The sequence below is a fragment of the Thalassophryne amazonica genome, chromosome 13 (genome assembly GCF_902500255.1).
Source record: "Thalassophryne amazonica chromosome 13, fThaAma1.1, whole genome shotgun sequence".
Taxonomy (NCBI): Eukaryota; Metazoa; Chordata; class Actinopteri; order Batrachoidiformes; family Batrachoididae; genus Thalassophryne; species Thalassophryne amazonica.
Window position 1 is genome coordinate 24,949,296 of NC_047115.1, and position 18,281 is coordinate 24,967,576.

The window sequence follows — 18,281 nt, forward strand, 5'->3', positions numbered from 1 at the left end:
AGCCACGTCAACTTACAGCAGACCAAGATGGCGGAGGTGAGCGGGCTGAGGAAGAGAAATCACTTCGAGCCGAACTGCAAAAGCAGACTCGACGACGAAGGTAAACTATTGTTGGTTATACATTTGTTACGGAGAGGCGAAAGTGAGTACAAGGCTGGAGGAAAATTAAAATTTAGAACGTTTTGATTTTGTCCGCGCCGCATTTTGCTTGCCCGTTAGCCAAGCGCCTGTTTCGTTGGTTGGGTGTTTTGAGAGATTTTGTGCCCCTGGTGGAACCTTGTCAGGGCCATCTGTGCCAACACAGCCCAAACCGTATTCATTTTAGTTCTAGGAAGAATATACTTTTGTTTTCGTTAGGGTTGCCTTTCTTTTTCCTCTCTCTCTATGTCGTAATTTATGATTAGAAAAATACAGTGGTTAGTGTCTTCAAAACGAATCTTGAGCCGAACAGGAAATTCTGGCAATCAGACTGGACAACTATCTACTCGTGTACACTTGCCCAAACTGTCACACGTCTTTCGCTTGGGCAGCCGAACAACAATCTTACCAGAAATATAGCTTAAAATGTATATTTTGAAGCCAGGAGGGTATCCGTATGTATCATACTAAATTAATTTGTTTTAAACCTCCAACATAAATGCTTGCAAATAAGTGAAGTGCTGCTATGGCAACTGCATGGCTGCTGTTTGCGTACTCCTAACTTGCATTACTCGTACATATTTCGCGTAATACAGTAGTAATTTAGAACATTTATTGTGCAGAACTGCAATAAATACTAAAAAAGGGTGCAACTGCCTCTTTGATTGATACCAGATGTTATGCATCTGTTTGCTCCTAAATTTCTTTTCTTTTTTTTTTTTTTTTTTGTAATCCCTTTAACACAGGTGCACTAATGCTTTCCTTTGAACAATCATAAAGGATTGAAAATGATTGAGAGCTATGGGCTGAATAGAAATAGCCGTTGCTATTCATATGGCATTGGTATGTAAACTGTGGATAGCACTTACCATGGTTAGGATTGTTGCCATATTGGCCAGGGTTGGTTGGAGGGGGGAAAGCCAAAACAAACAAAAAAAAACATGGTTTGAAGGGTTACTTGGTTTAAAAAAAAAAAAATCAAAGATTAAATAAGGCCCCTGTCGCAGACCCAACGGTCCCCCCTGAGCTGTTAGCTGTTGCATTCACTGCACATCCATCATTGCACAGCATCAGTGATTATTGCCTCATTTCTGCGTAAAACTGACTTTAGAATGATTTAAGAGGTTGTACCTTCTCATCTGATGATTAATAATCCCATTAATCCATTTGAACACTTTAGGTGAAGAGAGTCCATCTCAGAAGAGCTGCTGTCATCCGAAATGATGCATGGGCAGTGGAGGCACAGCAGACCAAGTTTTCGGGAGACTGGTCGGTCTGCGACACCCCATTTAATAAAATAAATAAATAAATAAATAAAACAGTTTATCATCCTTGACATCAGAAACAGATTTTTTTTTTCTTAGAAACAGGTACATACAACGTCATTTCAAACCTGAAAAATGACATGTACAGCTCCTGCATACCAAGTGAGGAACTGAAAATGGCATCGGCTTGAGACCAGAAGATCCTTGGTTCAAATCCCAGCCTGACTGGAAAATCACGAAGGGCCCTTGGGCAAGGTCTTTAATCCCCTATTGCTCCCGGTGTGTAGTGAGTGCCTTGTATGGCAGCACCCTGGCATCGGGGTGAATGTGAGGCATTATTTGTAAAGCACTTTGAGCGTCTGGTGCATATGGAAAAGCGCTATATACAGTGGCTTGCAAAAGTATTCAGCCCCTTGGTATTTCATGGAATTTAATATGTTTATGGCATTTCAAATAAATCAGGCTTCTCAATATAAAAACTTTTTCTAAAATTATCTTCCTTAGACTCAAACTGAAAATAAATCTCTACAACTTGATATAAATTAATTACAAATATAAAAGCCAAGATGATGGGTTGCATAAGTAATCAGCCCCTTTGGTATAATACCTGTAAATAATCAGTTTAATTGCCAGTTTTCTTCAGACAAGTCAGGGGATGGATACATGAACATTTCCAAGTCACTGAATATGTCTTGAACTTTATTTACATCAGTTATGAAGAAATAGAAACAGTATGTCACTCTATGGAAAATCTGTGTGGAGTAGACAGTTCTCAAAAACTGAGTGACTGTGCAAGAAGGAGAAGAGTGAGGAAAGCCACCAAGACACACAGACAACCCATAAGAGGTTTTAGGCTTCTGTGGCTGTGATTGGAGAAATTGTGCACAGTGCATGTTTTGCATTTTATATCCATGGTTATACAGCTTCATAATGAAGTGGTACAGAGGAGGGGTTTCTTTCACCAAAACATTAAATCTAGGCTTGCATCTCAGATGTACCTTCTGGCAAATTGTAGCTGAACTTTCAGGTCTTCTTTTTAAGAAAATCCTTAATGGCCTCTGTATGCGTGTGTGCATGTATATGGCTTCGATCACAGAGAAACTGGGGAGAGCTGACATCTGACATTTGGTATGCTTATGTATTTTGTGTCAAGGATGAACACTACAAAAACAGAAAGTTGATAGAACTAATATATTTGGAGAAATTAGTGATATTAGCTAACAACAGTGAATAATAGATGTTGAGCTGCAATGCACCATGGGAGTTTTAGTTTTGAGGTTTTAAATGTTATTGTGGTTCATGGCAGTTTAACAGTGTTGTTAGTGTTTTTGATTTATTGTGTTTTTGTAGTTCATTTGGTTTAGTCAGTTCAGTTAAGTATCATGTTTTTTATTTATTTATTTATTCAATGTTTTACCAGGTAAGTCGATTGAGAACACTTTCTCATTTACAATGACGACCTGGAAAATGTTGCCGTTACCATGAGTGGGAAGTGTAGTGCATTTGATGTCTTCCACCACTGTCTCTGTATGTGGGTGTGTAAAAATAAAAGCATGCTAGAATGCAGAAAAGACAAAAAGCTCTGGCTCAGTTTTCGTTCTTCTGTGCAGCTTGCCACTATATATCAGAAGTGAAATCGCCTGTTTACGTGTGTGTATGTGTATAACTTTGATTAAGGACAAACCGGGGAGCACTGACATTTGCAATTTGGAATGCATTTTGGGTCATGGATGAATGCCGGAAAAACGGTACATTGATAGGACTAGGCTTAGAAAAGAGGTGAAGATACGTGAGCAGCAATATGATTTAATATCAAGAAAACACTATAGACGCAATATTTGCTCTGAGAATACTGGTGGAAAAGTATAAAAAAGGGCAGGAGGCGTTAGATTGTGTGTTTGTGGATTTAGAGAACGCTTATGACAGGGTGCCATATAGGGAAGGGTATCGAGAACTGGTTCTTTTCGGGTATCGTTAAGAAATGATTCAATCCACCGACATCAATAGCCTTTTTGCTTAACAATTCCTTTATCGGTCCTTCAGAGTGGCTGTTTTTTTTTTTTTTGGGTGGGGGGGGTTGTCGGGAAAATGATCATGTCTCAACATTGATTAGAGAACCCCTGCAGGGTCTGCAATCAACCGTTTCTGCACCGCAGCTCTTCTTTGAAGCTTGAAGCAAAGAAGCAGTGATCCGACCCGCTGCTTTGTTGCTTCTTTGTTTTATTTCGCTTTATCTTAATTTTTCCCCGCTAAAACCCCAAAGAGCATATGTCTGTGAGTAATATTTACCTTTTTATGTTAAACTGACCTGTTATGGTCTTCTGCAACAGTTGATAGATGTATTTTATAACTTAAAAAAACCTTATAAACTGGACAGATGCTAACGTGTTAGTATGTCTATGGCATCTTCATTGTTAAAGTTAGCATTAAGCTGTTTGCATCTCAGCGCATTTATGTGCATTTGTTTTTTGTATAATTAATGGCTCAGCATTTGTTGTTGTAAAAGAGTCCAATGTATTACAAATTATAACTTTTTAAAATGTATTTTTGTTTATATATTAATAATAATAGCAACAAATAGCTAATAATGCTACAATATAATTTTAGAGGAAGAGAAAAAGAACCTGATAAAAACACAACAGAAAATATAAAACCAGCTAACAATAACTAAGTCCCTTCGGCTGCTCCCTTGTTTGCACTCGGGGTCGCCACAGCAAATCCAAGGTCGATCTGCATGTTGAGTTGGCACAGGTTTTACGCCGGATGCCCTTCTTGACGCAACTCCACATTACATGGAGAAATGTGGCAGTTGTGGAATTTGAACCCGGAACCTTCTGCACTGAAACCAAGCGTGTTAACCATTTGGCCACCACCCTGCATAAAACCAACTAACAATGAACATAAATAAATATAGAAATAAATAACTGTTTCCTGTGAACACCTAGTGACTCTTACACCTCCACTTCATCCCTGTTTTAAGTTTAAGAAAAATTTGTTTCAGTCAAACCATATTTTCAGTTTGTTGATTTCTTCAGTGATTTCCTCCCGAACTATCTGCCGAGCTAGAAAACCTGCATCCTAGTAAGAGCAGAATACTACTGGAATGAATTTGAATAAGGAAAGTTGGGTTTTTTCTCACTAAAACTGATGCTGCACTCACTGCAGTTTATTTTCTGAAATAGTCCCAGATTGCATTTTAGAGCTTCTAGAATTCATTTTCGTGCGGGTGGTGTTGGAGGGTAATTTTGGGTTACAGCTTTTTTGTTGTTGTTGTTTTTCACCACATTCATCCCTGAATATCTCAGTCGTGAGGATTAAATTCACTAACTGGGACTCCTGTCGAGAATCATCCCCCGTTCTGTTCACACAGCTTCAAACGCTGCGCGGCTCTTTGCCAAGTCAATTTAGAATGATAGATTCCAGTCGGAATTAATCAATTCAAAGCGAAACACAGTTTAAATCAGTTGACACCTCTTTCCAAATGTTGTAATACAAACAAACTGCAATCGATCAAAACGTTTTCTTCCTCCCAAAATGAGCCGTCCTTTGTTGACCTGCAGCAGCCGGCTGAGCTCAGCTCAGAGGTATGGAAAGACATTGATGCCAGAATGTCTGAAAGGAAATGCTTTTGACAAAAACTACAGATTTTGTTTATTTTTATTTATGTCCAGAGATCAAGGATCCAGTAACCAATTTAATTTTTTTTTACTTTAAGACTCAATAAAATATTGTTGATGTAGAAAAACTGTAAAGCCTACTTTTAGTACACATAAAATTCACAAGAGGTATCGATAAGGGAATCGGATCGATAAGCGGAATTGATAATGGCATTGATATTGATAAAAATCTTATCAATACCCGTCCCTAGGGTGCCAAGAGAAGAGTTGTGGTATTGCATGAGGAAGTCTAGAGTGGCAGAGAAGTATGTGAGGGTAGTGCAGGACATGTACAAGGACTGTGTAACAGCGGTGAGATGCACAGTAGGAATGTCTTATTCAAGGTGGTGGTGAGATTATACCAAGGATCAGCTCTGAGTCCTTTCTTGTTGGCAGTAGTGATGGATAGGTTGACAGATGACATCAGACAGGAGTCGCCATGGACTATGATGTTTGCAGATTCCAAAATGGACGAAATAAATTTTATTTCCCCTCAAAATTCTACTCAAAATACCCCACAATGACAATGTGAAAAAAGTTGTTTTTTAGATTTTTAAACATTTATTTTAAAAAAAAAAAAAAAAAAAAAAAAGCTAAGAAATCACATGTACACATCACAGCCTTTGCCATGAAGCTCAAAATTGAGCTCAGGTGCATCTTGTTTCCACTGGCTATACTGGAGATGTTTCTACAGTTTGATTGGAGTCCACCTGTGGTAAATACAGTTGATTATACATGATTTGGAAAGGTACACACCTGTCTACATATAAGGTGCCACAGTTGACAGTGTATGTCAGAGCACAAACCAAGCATGAAGTCAAAGGAATTGTCTGTAGACCTCCGAGATTGGATTGTCTCGAGGCACAAATCTGGGGAAGGGTACAGGAACATTTCTGCTGCTTTGAAGGTCCCAGTGAGCACAGTGGCCTCCATCATAAGTAAATGGAAGAAGTTCAGATCTACTTGGAGTCTACCTGGAGCTGGCTGCCTGTCTAAACTGAGCAATCGGTGTAGAAGGGCCTTAGTCAGGGAGGTGACCAAGAAACTGATGGTCACTCTGTCAGAGCTTCAGCATTCTTCTATGGAGAGAGGAGAACCTTCCAGAAGGACCACCATCTCTGTAGCAATACACCAATCAGCCTTGTATGATAGGGTGGCCAGACAGGAGCCACTCCTTTAGTAATAGGCACATGGCATTTGGAGTTTGCCAAAAGGCACCTGAAGGACTCTCGGATCATGAGAAACAAAATTCTCTGGTCTGATGAGACAAAGATTGATCTCATTGGCATGAAAGCCAGGCGTCATGTTTGGAAGAAACCAGGCACCGTCCCTACAGTGAAGCATGGTGGTGGCAGCATCATGCTGTGGGGATGTTTTTCAGCAGCAGGAACTGGGAGACTAGTCAGAATTGAGGGAAAGGGAAGAATGCAGCAATGTACAGAGACATCCTGGATGAAAATCTGCTCTAGAGCGGGGTTGACCTCAGAGTGGGGTTATGGTTCGTCTTTCAACAGGATAATGACCCTAAACACACAGCTAAGATATCAAAGGAGTGGCTTCAGGACAACTCTGTGAATGTCCTTGAGTATCTAGCCAGAGCCCATACCGGAGTCCAATTGAACATATCTGGAAAGATCTGAAAATGGCTGTGCACCGACGCTCCCAATCCATCCTGATGGAGCTTAGAGGTGACAGATTTGAGGCTGTAATTGCTGCCAAAGGTGCATCCACAAAGTATTGAACAAAGGGTGTGAATACTTGTGTACACAATTTCCAGTTTGTTTGTTTTTTTTTGTTCCAATAAATTTGCAAAAAAAAGAAACCTTTTTTTCATGATGTCATATGGGGTGTTGTGAGTACAGTTTTGAGGGGGAAAAAAGAATTGACTACATTTAGGAATAAGGCTGTAACATAACAAAATGTGGAAAAAGTGAAGCTCTGTGAATACTTTCTGAATGCACTGCATCTGCAACAGGCTTCAAATCAGTAATGACTTGGCTGTTTTTAACTACTCTATTATTAGTCTGTTCAGTTGTGCCAGCAGACTTGCACACTAACCTGCAATGCTAATTTTATTCTCTGGATGCAGCTTTTACTGTATAAGTATGTACACTTTGAAGACTGATGCCTCTGTCTATCTATCTATCTCTCTCTCTATCTCTCTATCTAAATATATAAAGTAACTGTTAAAATAAATGGGGGAAAAAGATATTAATTTATCTCATTAATTTTCTGCCTCTTGTCTGGGTCACAGTGGCGGCGCAATTATGTGCATTATATATGCCCGTCTAATGCACTTGACGCACAAATCACATGGCCCAGTTAATGCTGTGTTTTTGTTTTTAAATTGTATTTGGGTATATACAGGTACAAGAAAGGTAAGGCCCAGTCACACGGCACACGACGATTCCTGAACGAAGGGAAAAAGTAAAAAATGTCACAATTCGTTGAGAAAAGGTGGACGAAAGAGCTTTTATCACCAAACAGTCTGCGAAGCAAGAGCGCAAAAGGGACGAAAGAGGAAATTAACAAAACCGAAGCGCATGATCTCAACGAAACGCACCTGGAGCCACAGCTGGAGCTGTGTGTGTCTGTGTCTCTACGTTCCAGGACTCGGCGCTGGGACGGAGCTCATAGCGCCTGAGTCCTGGAGAAACTGCAAACAGAATCTGTGGAGATCTATGTGCATGTCGGTGGACCACCTGCTCTGGTTCCTCGTCCAGAACAAAGAGGGATCATGTCCATCATTATCAGAATCCACACTGTCTGTTGACATGCTGCACACTCTGTCTTCCTCCAATTGAGAGAGAAAAAAAAGGTGCCCCGTGGTCGCTGCTGTATCACACTATTATGTTCTAAGCCATATATATTTGTTTATAACAGAAAACTGTCAAAAGGGAGAATAAATATATGTGTAAAGATGTTTGACTATATCAGAACAGTAAATTAATCAGTGCGTGTGAACGCGCGCATTGACTCACGTGTGGTTATTCCACCAGCTGATCACTGATCCACAACGTGAATTCTTCCTTCCAGAACAGCTCTTTATTAATCATTTTGATTAATCTACCTGTTGCCACATGTACAGAAGGACTGGATTATCATTCCTACACTCAGATTGTTATATTTAATAAAAATAATAAGCGCACGCAGGAACGCCTGCTGCCGCTAATGCTGCATTCAAGTACCGTCGGAAATTACACAACTTTTTTTGTTGTTTCCAATTCAACAGTTGCTTGTGGCAAAATAATTATATCCACACAAAAAAATAATTTTGGCCTATGTAAGGTGCCTGAGCCCATTGAAGCTGTCCCCCCACACGGATCAAAAAAATCCAACCAAGCAGGCTGAGTTTGCCCTGTAATTTCCAATGTCCATGAACGCAGCAGCAGCCTCAGCGCTCACAAACCGGCTTCTGCGCTGTGTGAAAACATTCAGCTGCTCCAACGAAGTCAAATTAAACAATAACGTTACAAAAACTACACAAATGCTTAAAAAAAACGTCAAGAACAACAGCAAAACGAGACACAGACGAATTGAGGTTTTCGTTGCGCTTTGTTCAAAATTTTCAACAGTTTAAAAATCCTGACGAAGCGCTTGCTGCAGGAACGAGGCTGCGCGAAGGTTAAACGATGCCAACGACAGTCAACGAAGGTCCAGATTTCTTGTTTCGTCAGGTCTTCGTCACCCTTCATTAATTGCCATGTGACTGGGCCATTTATTCAGTGAGTACTGCTCACATTGGTAGCAAATGCAGCCATTAAAAAAAAAAGTGAAAATGTTACACATTTTGGTTCGGAAAGGGAAGTTTGGGGTCCCCTGCTGGAGCTGTCGCCCCTGCAACCCGGACCCTAATAAGTGGTTGAAGATGAGTGAGTGATAAGTGAAAACATTTAAAAATATTGGAGACAGCTCTAAAAAACTGAGATTTCATATAACAATAATAATAATAATAATAATAATTATTATTATTATTAGTTATATTTTTCTTTGTTGAGACTCCAGTACGGGTGTGGGATATGGACAAAAAAAAATCAATTTTTTCTGACTTTGATAATAAGCTTTGTATAATTGTTGCGTTCTAATGACATTAAAGCCAGAGGGCCACCCAAATTTAATTTTGATTTAGTTTCTAAGTCATGATAATGGTGGCTTATTTTAGAAATGTTGTAAAATTTCATCTTATTTTTCAGTTTATTTTAGTGAAAAGAAGACATTTATCTGGAAAGAATACCATAATGAATATTTCCTTTATCTTTTTAACCACATCTGCATGAGTGTGTGCTTGTGCACACGCATGAGCTTATGAAAAGACCGGAAGTTACCTTTGATCACGGGTGACGTGAGTGCACGGTGTCATGTAAATCCCTTCAGAGGTGTTATCAGGTTACAAAAACAGTGTTTTTAGTTTTAGAAGTGTTTATGTCTTGGAAACGCGGTGCATTCAAAGCCTGTTCTGCCATGCTGGATTAGCACCCAGTGATGTCACAATGCCTCTCTTCTCTGATTGGCTGTTAGCGTGTCCTTCCCAGAATACCTCAAGCAAGTCTGGGGAAGCCCCCACGTGATCTATGATGCCACTGTCAGACTGTATTGTACAGTAGTGTTCAGAATAATAGTAGTGCTATGTGGCTAAAAAGATTAATCCAGGTTTTGAGTATATTTCTTATTGGTACATGGGAAACAAGGTACCAGTAGATTCAGTAGATTCTCACAAATCCAACAAGACCAAGCATTCATGATATGCACACTCTTAAGGCTATGAAATTGGGATATTAGTAAAAAAAAAAGTAGAAAAGGGGTGTTCACAATAATAGTAGCATCTGCTATTGACGCTACAAACTCAAAACTATTATGTTCAAACTGCTTTTTTTAGCAATGCTGTGAATCACTAAACTACTATTTAGTTGTATAACCACAGTTTTTCATGATTTCTTCACATCTGCGAGGCATTAATTTTGTTGGTTTGGAACCAAGATTTTGCTCGTTTACTAGTGTGCTTGGGGTCATTGTCTTGTTGAAACACCCATTTCAAGGGCATGTCCTCTTCAGCATAAGGCAACATGACCTCTTCAAGTATTTTGACATATCCAAACTGATCCATGATACCTGGTATGCGATATATAGGCCCAACACCATAGTAGGAGAAACATGCCCATATCATGATGCTTGCACCACCATGCTTCACTGTCTTCACTGTGAACTGTGGCTTGAATTCAGAGTTTGGGGGTCGTCTCACAAACTGTCTGCAGCCCTTGGACCCAAAAAGAACAATTTTACTCTCATCAGTCCACAAAATATTCCTCCATTTCTCTTTGGGCCAGTTGATGTGTTCTTTGGCAAATTGTAACCTCTTCTGCACGTCTTTTATTTAACAGAGGGACTTTGCGGGGGATTCTTGCAAATAAATTAGCTTCACACAGGCGTCTTCTGTCACAGCACTTACAGGTAACTCCAGACTGTCTTTGATCATCCTGGAGCTGATCAGTGGGTGAGCCTTTGCCATTCTGGTTATTCTTCTATCCATTTTGATGGTTGTTTTCTGTTTTCTTCCACGCGTCTCTCTTTTTTTTTTTTGTCCATTTTAAAGCATTGGAGATCATTGTAGATGAACAGCCTACAATTTTTTGCACCTGCGTATAGGTTTTCCCCTCTCCAATCAACTTTTTTCAATCCCCTCTTCAATCACTTTTTTTTAATCAAACTGCGCTGTTCTTCTGAACAATGTCTTGAACGTCCCGTTTTCCTCAGGCTTTCAAAGAGAAAAGCATGTTCAACAGGTGCTGGCGTCATCCTTAAATAGGGGACACCTGATTCACATCTGTTTGTTCCACAAAATTGACGAACTCACTGACTGAATGTCACACTACTATTATTGTGAATACCCCCTTTTCTACTTTTTTTTTTTTTACTAATAGCCCAATTTCATAGCCTTAAGCATGTGCATATCATGAATGCTTGGTCTTGTTGGATTCATAAGAATCTAGTGAATCTCCTGGTACCTTGTTTCCCATGTAACAATAAGAAATATACTCAAAACCTGGATTAATCTTTTTAGTCACATAGCACTACTATTATTCTGAACACTACTGTATGTGGACTCCCAGGAAACGGACATCCCTGACCCTTTCCGCACAGATCCCCCCAATGTTTAGGTATTTGAATTTTTTTATTTTTATTTATTTAATTTTTTTTATGTTGAACTGTTTTGTGTGAGGCACCTGAGATGGCTTTTGTTGTAATTTGGCACTTTATAAGCTGATTAAATTGAAATTGAACAACATTTTATTGAGTCTTAAGTAAATAAATATGAAATTGGTTACTGGATCCTATATCTCTGGATATAAACAGAAATAAAATCTTAGTTTTTGTCAAATGCATTTTCTTTCGGACATTATTATTGGCATGAATGTCTTTCCATATCTGAGCTGAGATCTGCAGCTGCACTGCAGGTCAGGTTTATAAAGAATGCAGGTCGTCTCATTTTGGGAGGAAAAAACGTTTTAGTCGATTGTAATTTATTGTCTGTATTGCAACGCTTGTAAGAGGCGTCATTGTATTTAAAGCGGCGATTCGTTTTGAAGTTATTAATTCCGAGCAGACTCTGTCTCGGCAGAGAGCCGCGCAGTGTTTGAAGCTGAGACAACGGAACTGAGGACAATTCTCGTTTCTCGACTGCAACAAGACAAGAGTCCCAGTTAGTGACTTTAATCCACACAAAAGTGACTCGTGATATTTTAATGGCTTTGAGAGACGTGGACTTACCGCTTCTGAAGAACAGCGAATCAAAGAGCCACGAGCCATTGAATCGAAGCATTGCTTCGGTTCATGCTTCAAACTGGAGTCACGCTGCAGAAACAGTTGATTACAGATGCTGTATTGAAAATTGTAACGGTCCAAAATAAGCGTAACGGTCCCAAATTATAGCGTAACGGGCCGTAACGCAAGTTTGCGCTAGCTAGAACCCTGAAATTATATTTGTGCCAAAGAAAATTGTTTTATGCCTTAAATCTTAAAAAGCTTGGTGGCCTTATACCTTTAACAGACACAGTGTTTAAGGAAAATGTCTTATTTCCTTGAAACTTGGGTATTAAAGTAAAAACAATAGAAAAACATTAATTACAAATATTACTATGATAAGGTTTGCTGAGTGTGTTGTGCAGGCAATTTAGCTCATTTAGGCTTTTCTTTGATAGCAAAGTCTCAAAGCTTTTCATGTTCTTCATATTCCTTAGTATGCAGGTGGAGGAACAAGTTCATTTTTGAAATGTTTGTAACAACAACAGGTTTCTGATGTCTTTTATTACCTCCGCCAAGGAGGTTATGTTTTCGGTCGCGTCCGTTTGTTGGTTGCTTGGATTGTTAGCAGGATTGCTCAAAAAATCCTCAACGGATTTCAATGACATTTTTACCAGGGGTGTATCTTGGCCTAACTTAGAAGTCATTAAATTTTGGCAATGATCCGGAACACGATCCAGATCCAGTAAATTTTTTAAGGATTCTTTATCATTGCAGGATAGGGCCAATTTCAACATTTTTGCATCTGACTTCATGAAGCTGGGTCACAAAGGCTGAACAAAAATTAAGTTATGACACAACAATAATTTATCATTTGTTTCTCCTCATTAAATAAACTTATTAGAAAATAAAAAAACTTGTGTAGTTCATGCAGTTTCTCTTTATAAATACATTTGCTGAAGATCTAAGGGTTTAACCCTCTGGGGCTGACGCTGTCGTATACAACGGCTGAGACCAAGCTTTACTAAATTATAAATAACTTTTTAATGATATGAGAGAGAAACTTACTTTTTTGCTGAAAAGTTCACTCCGCGCACTTTCGAGCCACCATCGACCATCTTTGTACAACTTGTAGAAGCTGTGTGATGACGTGAGCAATGTGAGTGTCCAATCGGAATTGGTTCACCGTCACATGGTTTTCCAAAATCCAATCGTAGGGCAGATTCACCTCGCGTGACACACCAAAGATTGTTTTTAGGAGTGATGTGTTACTAGTTGTCCCGTTTGAATAGCCCCCTGACTGCTCCAATGTGTCCTGCGCCATTACGCACAGCAAAAGTGAAAGTGAGCAAACGGAGAGCCTCTCATACAATCTCACATGCTCGAACAGTGTGTGAGTATCAGGATTGCTTGACTAGTTTTCCTGTGAATGTTACTGGATAAGCTTGTGGCAAGCTGTCTCGCTCCGGCGTAAAGCACTGTTTACCATATCAATGGAACGAGGGGGAGGGGCCGCTTCTCAAACTGAATGAGCTCCAAAGTGTGAATGTTGCTTTCAGAGCAGGAGAGAACACACAGTCAACCTCATAGAAGTTTGTGATGTGACCTTTGTGTAATAGCAGACAGAAATTGCTTTGAGATGAAGACAAACAAAATGCATAGACCATTTTGTATATATTGTTCAAAATGTGCATTTGTGTTTATTGTTTGAACCTTCTTTGTTGTACAGTCTTTCACACAAGATCCAAAATTACCTTTATAAAGCGTCAGAACAGTTGTTTATTATAGTTTGCTGTGTGTTTTGAATCAGTGTGTGGAAAATTATTTTCCACTTTACTTTTTCCTTTGTTATTTCTGATTGTAAACCTGTATTATACTTATAAAACACAACTATAACATATATATATATATATATATATATATATATATATATATATATATATATATATATATATATATATATATATATATATATATATATATATATATATATATATATATATATAAAGTACAGGTTGTCCTGAAAAAAAGAGACATAAAACTTGATTGTGGGATGCAGGGAGAGCTGTTAACAGCAACAATAATAAAACATTTATGCCAGGCGAGTGAACTGTCCAAAAAATGCCCTCGGACCCCAGAGGGCTAACTACTGAATCTGAAACATGACGGTAGATGTGTGAAATGACGTGGAATAAGTCTCTTTGCCAAAGGGTATTCCATGTGACGTCAGTGACCCTATGGCCTTGGCGGAGGTTTGTGCTCTCCGAGTGCTTCTAGTTTATTTATTTATTGCGATACACACCTTTTCAAATTCTAACACCCTCTAATGAGGCTAATGTCCATGTCGAGGAACTAAATTTTCCAATAAATAGATTGCAATGCTTGAGGGGCCTAAATGTTACCCCTTTTCTGTATTTTTTTTGATTGTCATGCTAAGAGCTGAGCTCACCTGTGTTGCCTGACACTGCTCGTGAGAGATCATGTGACTGAATCTGCTGCTGCAGTGTTGCCAGATTCAGCTGATGATTTCCAGTCCAAAGGATTTTCAGAAATCATCACAAAATAAAATTCAAAACTGCCCAGGCAACATTGCTCTGCTGCAACCAGAGATCTAAATACTCAGTAATGTCAGTTTACACATCAATCACAGTATGACTGTAGACAATATATCTTACACACCTCTAGACTCCAGTTGTATATAAGCATTTTCCAACTACCTGTCTACACTGTCTGTGACAAAAAAAAAGTTCTCCTTACATTGAACATAAAAGTGTGTTGTGTTTTATGTAATTTGAAGATAGGGGAAATAGAAGCTGTTATCAGTAACCTGTTTGTGGTATAGTGAGACAAAATCCCCACAGGCTAGTTTAGAAACTGCGGAAAGAAATCCTATGGTAAAGACAAAAGTCAGTAATAGATGAAGCTCATCAGTAAGATACTGACAGAAGTACCTTATGATAAACCTTCTGCCTGTACTTTCATACAGGCCAGGTTACATCATGGCAAAAACATTCACCCACTGTGGCGGTTGTTGATCTGCACTTTCTCAGACTTATGTTTGATGCGGTTACTGTGTTTTGATGCTGGTGTGCTTGGAATCGAGATCGCCTGCATGTTGAGACAACAGTGGATTCTTTCTCCGCCCTTCACAATCTCCTTCTCTTCAAATCAAACATACAGTATGCTCATAACCAAATGAAGCACCTTACCAAAGTAATTATTTGTTTCAACAGTATAAGCATTGGCACTAATAAAAATCTTTGAAACGGTGAAGTTTAGAAAAATTTGTGTGGATTTTCCCCACTTATGGTAAACTTAACCATTATAAATGTTAATTTAACAAGTTATATGGAATGTTCAAGCGTTCTATGCTTTGTGTTGAACTGTTTTCAACACAATAGTCATATTTAGGAAAGTGGTTAAGTAGACCATGGTGTTGCATGGTATGCTCTATGAATCTGGGGAAGGGAGAGTTGCTTTGGGACAGAGTACGCAGTTAGCTGGCATAGACACACTGTGTATTCTGGGCATAGATGCTTAAAGATGTTTAAACCTTCATGAGAAGATGAGGGATAAAAGCCTGATTTTATTTGTGTGTCTGGGCAAAGCTGTGTGCCATGAACAAACTTGTTTCTACTGCTGCCCTCAATAAAGAGTGCCTGTATACAGGGAGGAACACATGTAGGTCAATTTACATCTGCTTATCGCTCCCGTAAGATAACTTTTGTGGCTAATTTTAGGCCTGCCTCATTTCCTCAAGCAGATGAGTGGAGGAATGCAGGAGCAGCTTCAGTGCATGGTTTTGGGTGATCTGCCAAACTATCAAATTTTGTCACAGCACTGAGTGGTCCTCATTTCAGTAATCGTGAATTTGTGTTGATGCTCTTTGGGTGCGCTTTGTTCCACTTCATTATACCAAGTGCTCTTCTTGCCATTAATGGGAACTTGCACAGTTGTAGACTGTGGAAATGTGCTAGGGCTTATTTGCATACCAAGGAGTTTAATGTACTTCTTACTGCCACTTGCTTGCATTAGTTCTTGAAATAGTATCACAGAATGGCTGCTGCCTTTTTTTTAAATGCCCCACTTTCAGTAATAATCCTTAATAGCATTAAACTTTTCTCACACCACCATAAGCCTCAGATTTTTATTTATTTATTTATTTATTTTGTGAGTCCACGACCAGCTGCTGCTGGTGCAGGATATGTCATGCCATCCAAATAACCTTTCGAACAATTTCAAAATTGGACAAGTACATGACCTTAAGCTGTGCTCACTAAGACCTGGAGGAGTTTGGCTGCTTTTTGCATCATAACCGGCAAAGCTACAGCTTACTGCATCTCATCTGACTGTTCCAGAACAGCTGCTGCCTGGTCACGTTTGGTGCAGAGTCGTCTCAAGAAGGCACAGTACCTGAGGGAATGTGGGGGGTGGGGGGGACTGAAATTGCTTTTTGAGGTCATTGTTTGTAGTAATGATCCTCAGACTTGCCCTTCATGTCACTGATCTTAATTATGGTGGTTAGAGTGGTGTGATGGCTGACCTGACAATCTGCATGCATTTTGACATCAAATTGAATGATTTATCACAACATTTCAAGTAAATAATTGTCAGTTTTGAATATCTTACCAAGAAACTAAAGAAGAGCTTGACCTGTCACATCACTGTACTAGCCAAACACAAACCTTTGATGGTCTCATACCTGGAAGAAGAAACAAGTAGCAGTTCCTTGACTGGCTGCTTGAGGCTGGCTCCAGAAAGGAGCACATTTCCATAGAATCCATGTTAAAATATCCAAATTTAGAGCAGAAATGAACTTGTTCACAGCCTGGAATAAAAAATTGTTTGGGTCTCTAAAACTAGATTTCCCCTCCATGATATCGCTACATGAATTTTTTTTTTCTAATATCTTAGTGATTACTATTTTAAGCTATAAAATTATGTATAATTAGGGGTGTGATTGTTTAGAGTGAGGGCTCGGCTCTCATAGTGCTGGTCTGCTCAGAGGCAGTTGGTAGCTGTTTTGGGGGGCTGTGTCTATCGTTTTGGACATTTTATTGCAAATATAGCTTATAATACAACAGTTTATCCCAGATGTCTGTGTTGCAATATTGGCAGCCAGTGAAATTCTTGTCTTATTTAATGTACGCTAATGCTGTCAGCAGTTTCAGCAGCTATTCGAAACTTGATCCATTAGGTCCCATTTATGCAAGATTACCAGGAAAATAAGCAGGTGACATTATTTATTTATTTTGATGCCCACACCAAAGCAAACTATTATGGGCACCACTGCACAGTCCCCAAAATATGATTTGATAAACACCCAAACAGAGGTTATCCCATTAGCTTAGCTTTGGTTTGGTCCTGACTTTGGCATGGTGAGGTTTGGAGGCAGAAACAGATATTTGAGGCAGGTATTTGCCTGCAGTCAAAAAGATGTCAAAATTTAATGACACACTCTTAACACAAAACTTTCTTGAAATGTTTAGTGTACTGAACCTCAACATGACCGTCGCACAGAAAGTGCAAGGAGCTATAAATAACACTATTAGGAAGATAAACAAATAAGTAAATACAGCTCCAGTCTGCACACTGCCATCTTCTTCTATGCCAGTCTGTGGGACAGCGGGCTTCTGTGGCTGTGATTGGAGAAATTGTGCACAGTGCATGTTTCGCATTTTGTATCCCCAGTTACACAGCTTCATGATGAAGTGGTACAGAGGAGGGTTTTCTTTGACCAAAACATTAAATCTAGGCTTGTATCTCAGATGTACCTTCTGGCAAGTTGTAGCTGAACTTTCAGGTCTTCTTTTTAATAAAACCCTCTTCTATAATTGAAAGAAAAGGCAGATTGGAGATAGGCCTGAAATTGGCAAGAACTGCAGGATCTAGGCCAGGTTTTTTAATAAGAGGTCACACATCAGACACAATTTCACTGTCTACACTCTAAATGCTTCTGAAATAAATGTCGTCAAACTTTACTAATTTTGGGCCACTGAGAATGAAAATGATATTTGAAATGGTTGATTGGCTCTAGTTTTAAGATATGTTACTACTATGCTACTTAGGGTTACCTTTGGTGCCTTTTAAAGTGTTACAAAAACAGGTGAAATATTATTATATGAATAGTCAGAAACATGAAAAGACATATGTGTAGAATTTATCATGGAAACTCTACTATCAACACAATATAATTATGTAGACTTAAAATGTAAAAACTTAAATATCTTAGAAACAGTAGCCAACCAGTCATTTTCTGTTGTCATATTTGAATTCAGCATGCCAAAATCCATTGTAAATAGCACATTATATTTCTGAAGCAGGCGTCTTAAAATTTGTAGACCAGTGTTGATGGACATAGCATTTGCTCCCTTCTTCAAAACTGACACACAGTAGCTTTATCCCAGTGAGGTAGAGAGCTGCATCAGGCAGTTTAATATAAGTCCCTTTCATAATTTTTATTTGAACAAGAGCTGAACCTGGA

General features: G+C 39.0%; 1 protein-coding gene and 2 long non-coding RNA genes across 6 annotated transcripts in view; 2 read left to right on the forward strand and 1 right to left on the reverse strand.

Moving 5' to 3' along the window:
• Nucleotides 1-18,281, forward strand: part of LOC117523072 (atlastin-2-like) — a 45,473-nt gene continuing 27,192 nt past the window's right edge. For 3 of the 4 annotated variants that reach the window (XM_034184489.1, XM_034184492.1, XM_034184488.1), the window contains exon 1: nt 1-100. In XM_034184489.1, coding sequence (XP_034040380.1) covers nt 28-100 — 73 coding nt within the window. In that variant the 5' untranslated portion in view covers nt 1-27. The remainder of the gene's footprint in view (nt 101-18,281) is intronic. The other variant, XM_034184490.1, reaches the window with a different exon arrangement.
• On the reverse strand, nt 11,130-18,120 carry LOC117523073. The gene is made up of 3 exons (XR_004564407.1): nt 17,985-18,120; nt 15,046-15,055; nt 11,130-11,145 (listed from the first exon to the last, which is right to left on the reverse strand). It is a non-coding gene; the product is annotated as an uncharacterized LOC117523073 (long non-coding RNA).
• Nucleotides 14,053-18,146, forward strand: LOC117523074. Its single transcript, XR_004564408.1, has 3 exons — nt 14,053-14,064; nt 17,412-17,414; nt 18,030-18,146. It is a non-coding gene; the product is annotated as an uncharacterized LOC117523074 (long non-coding RNA).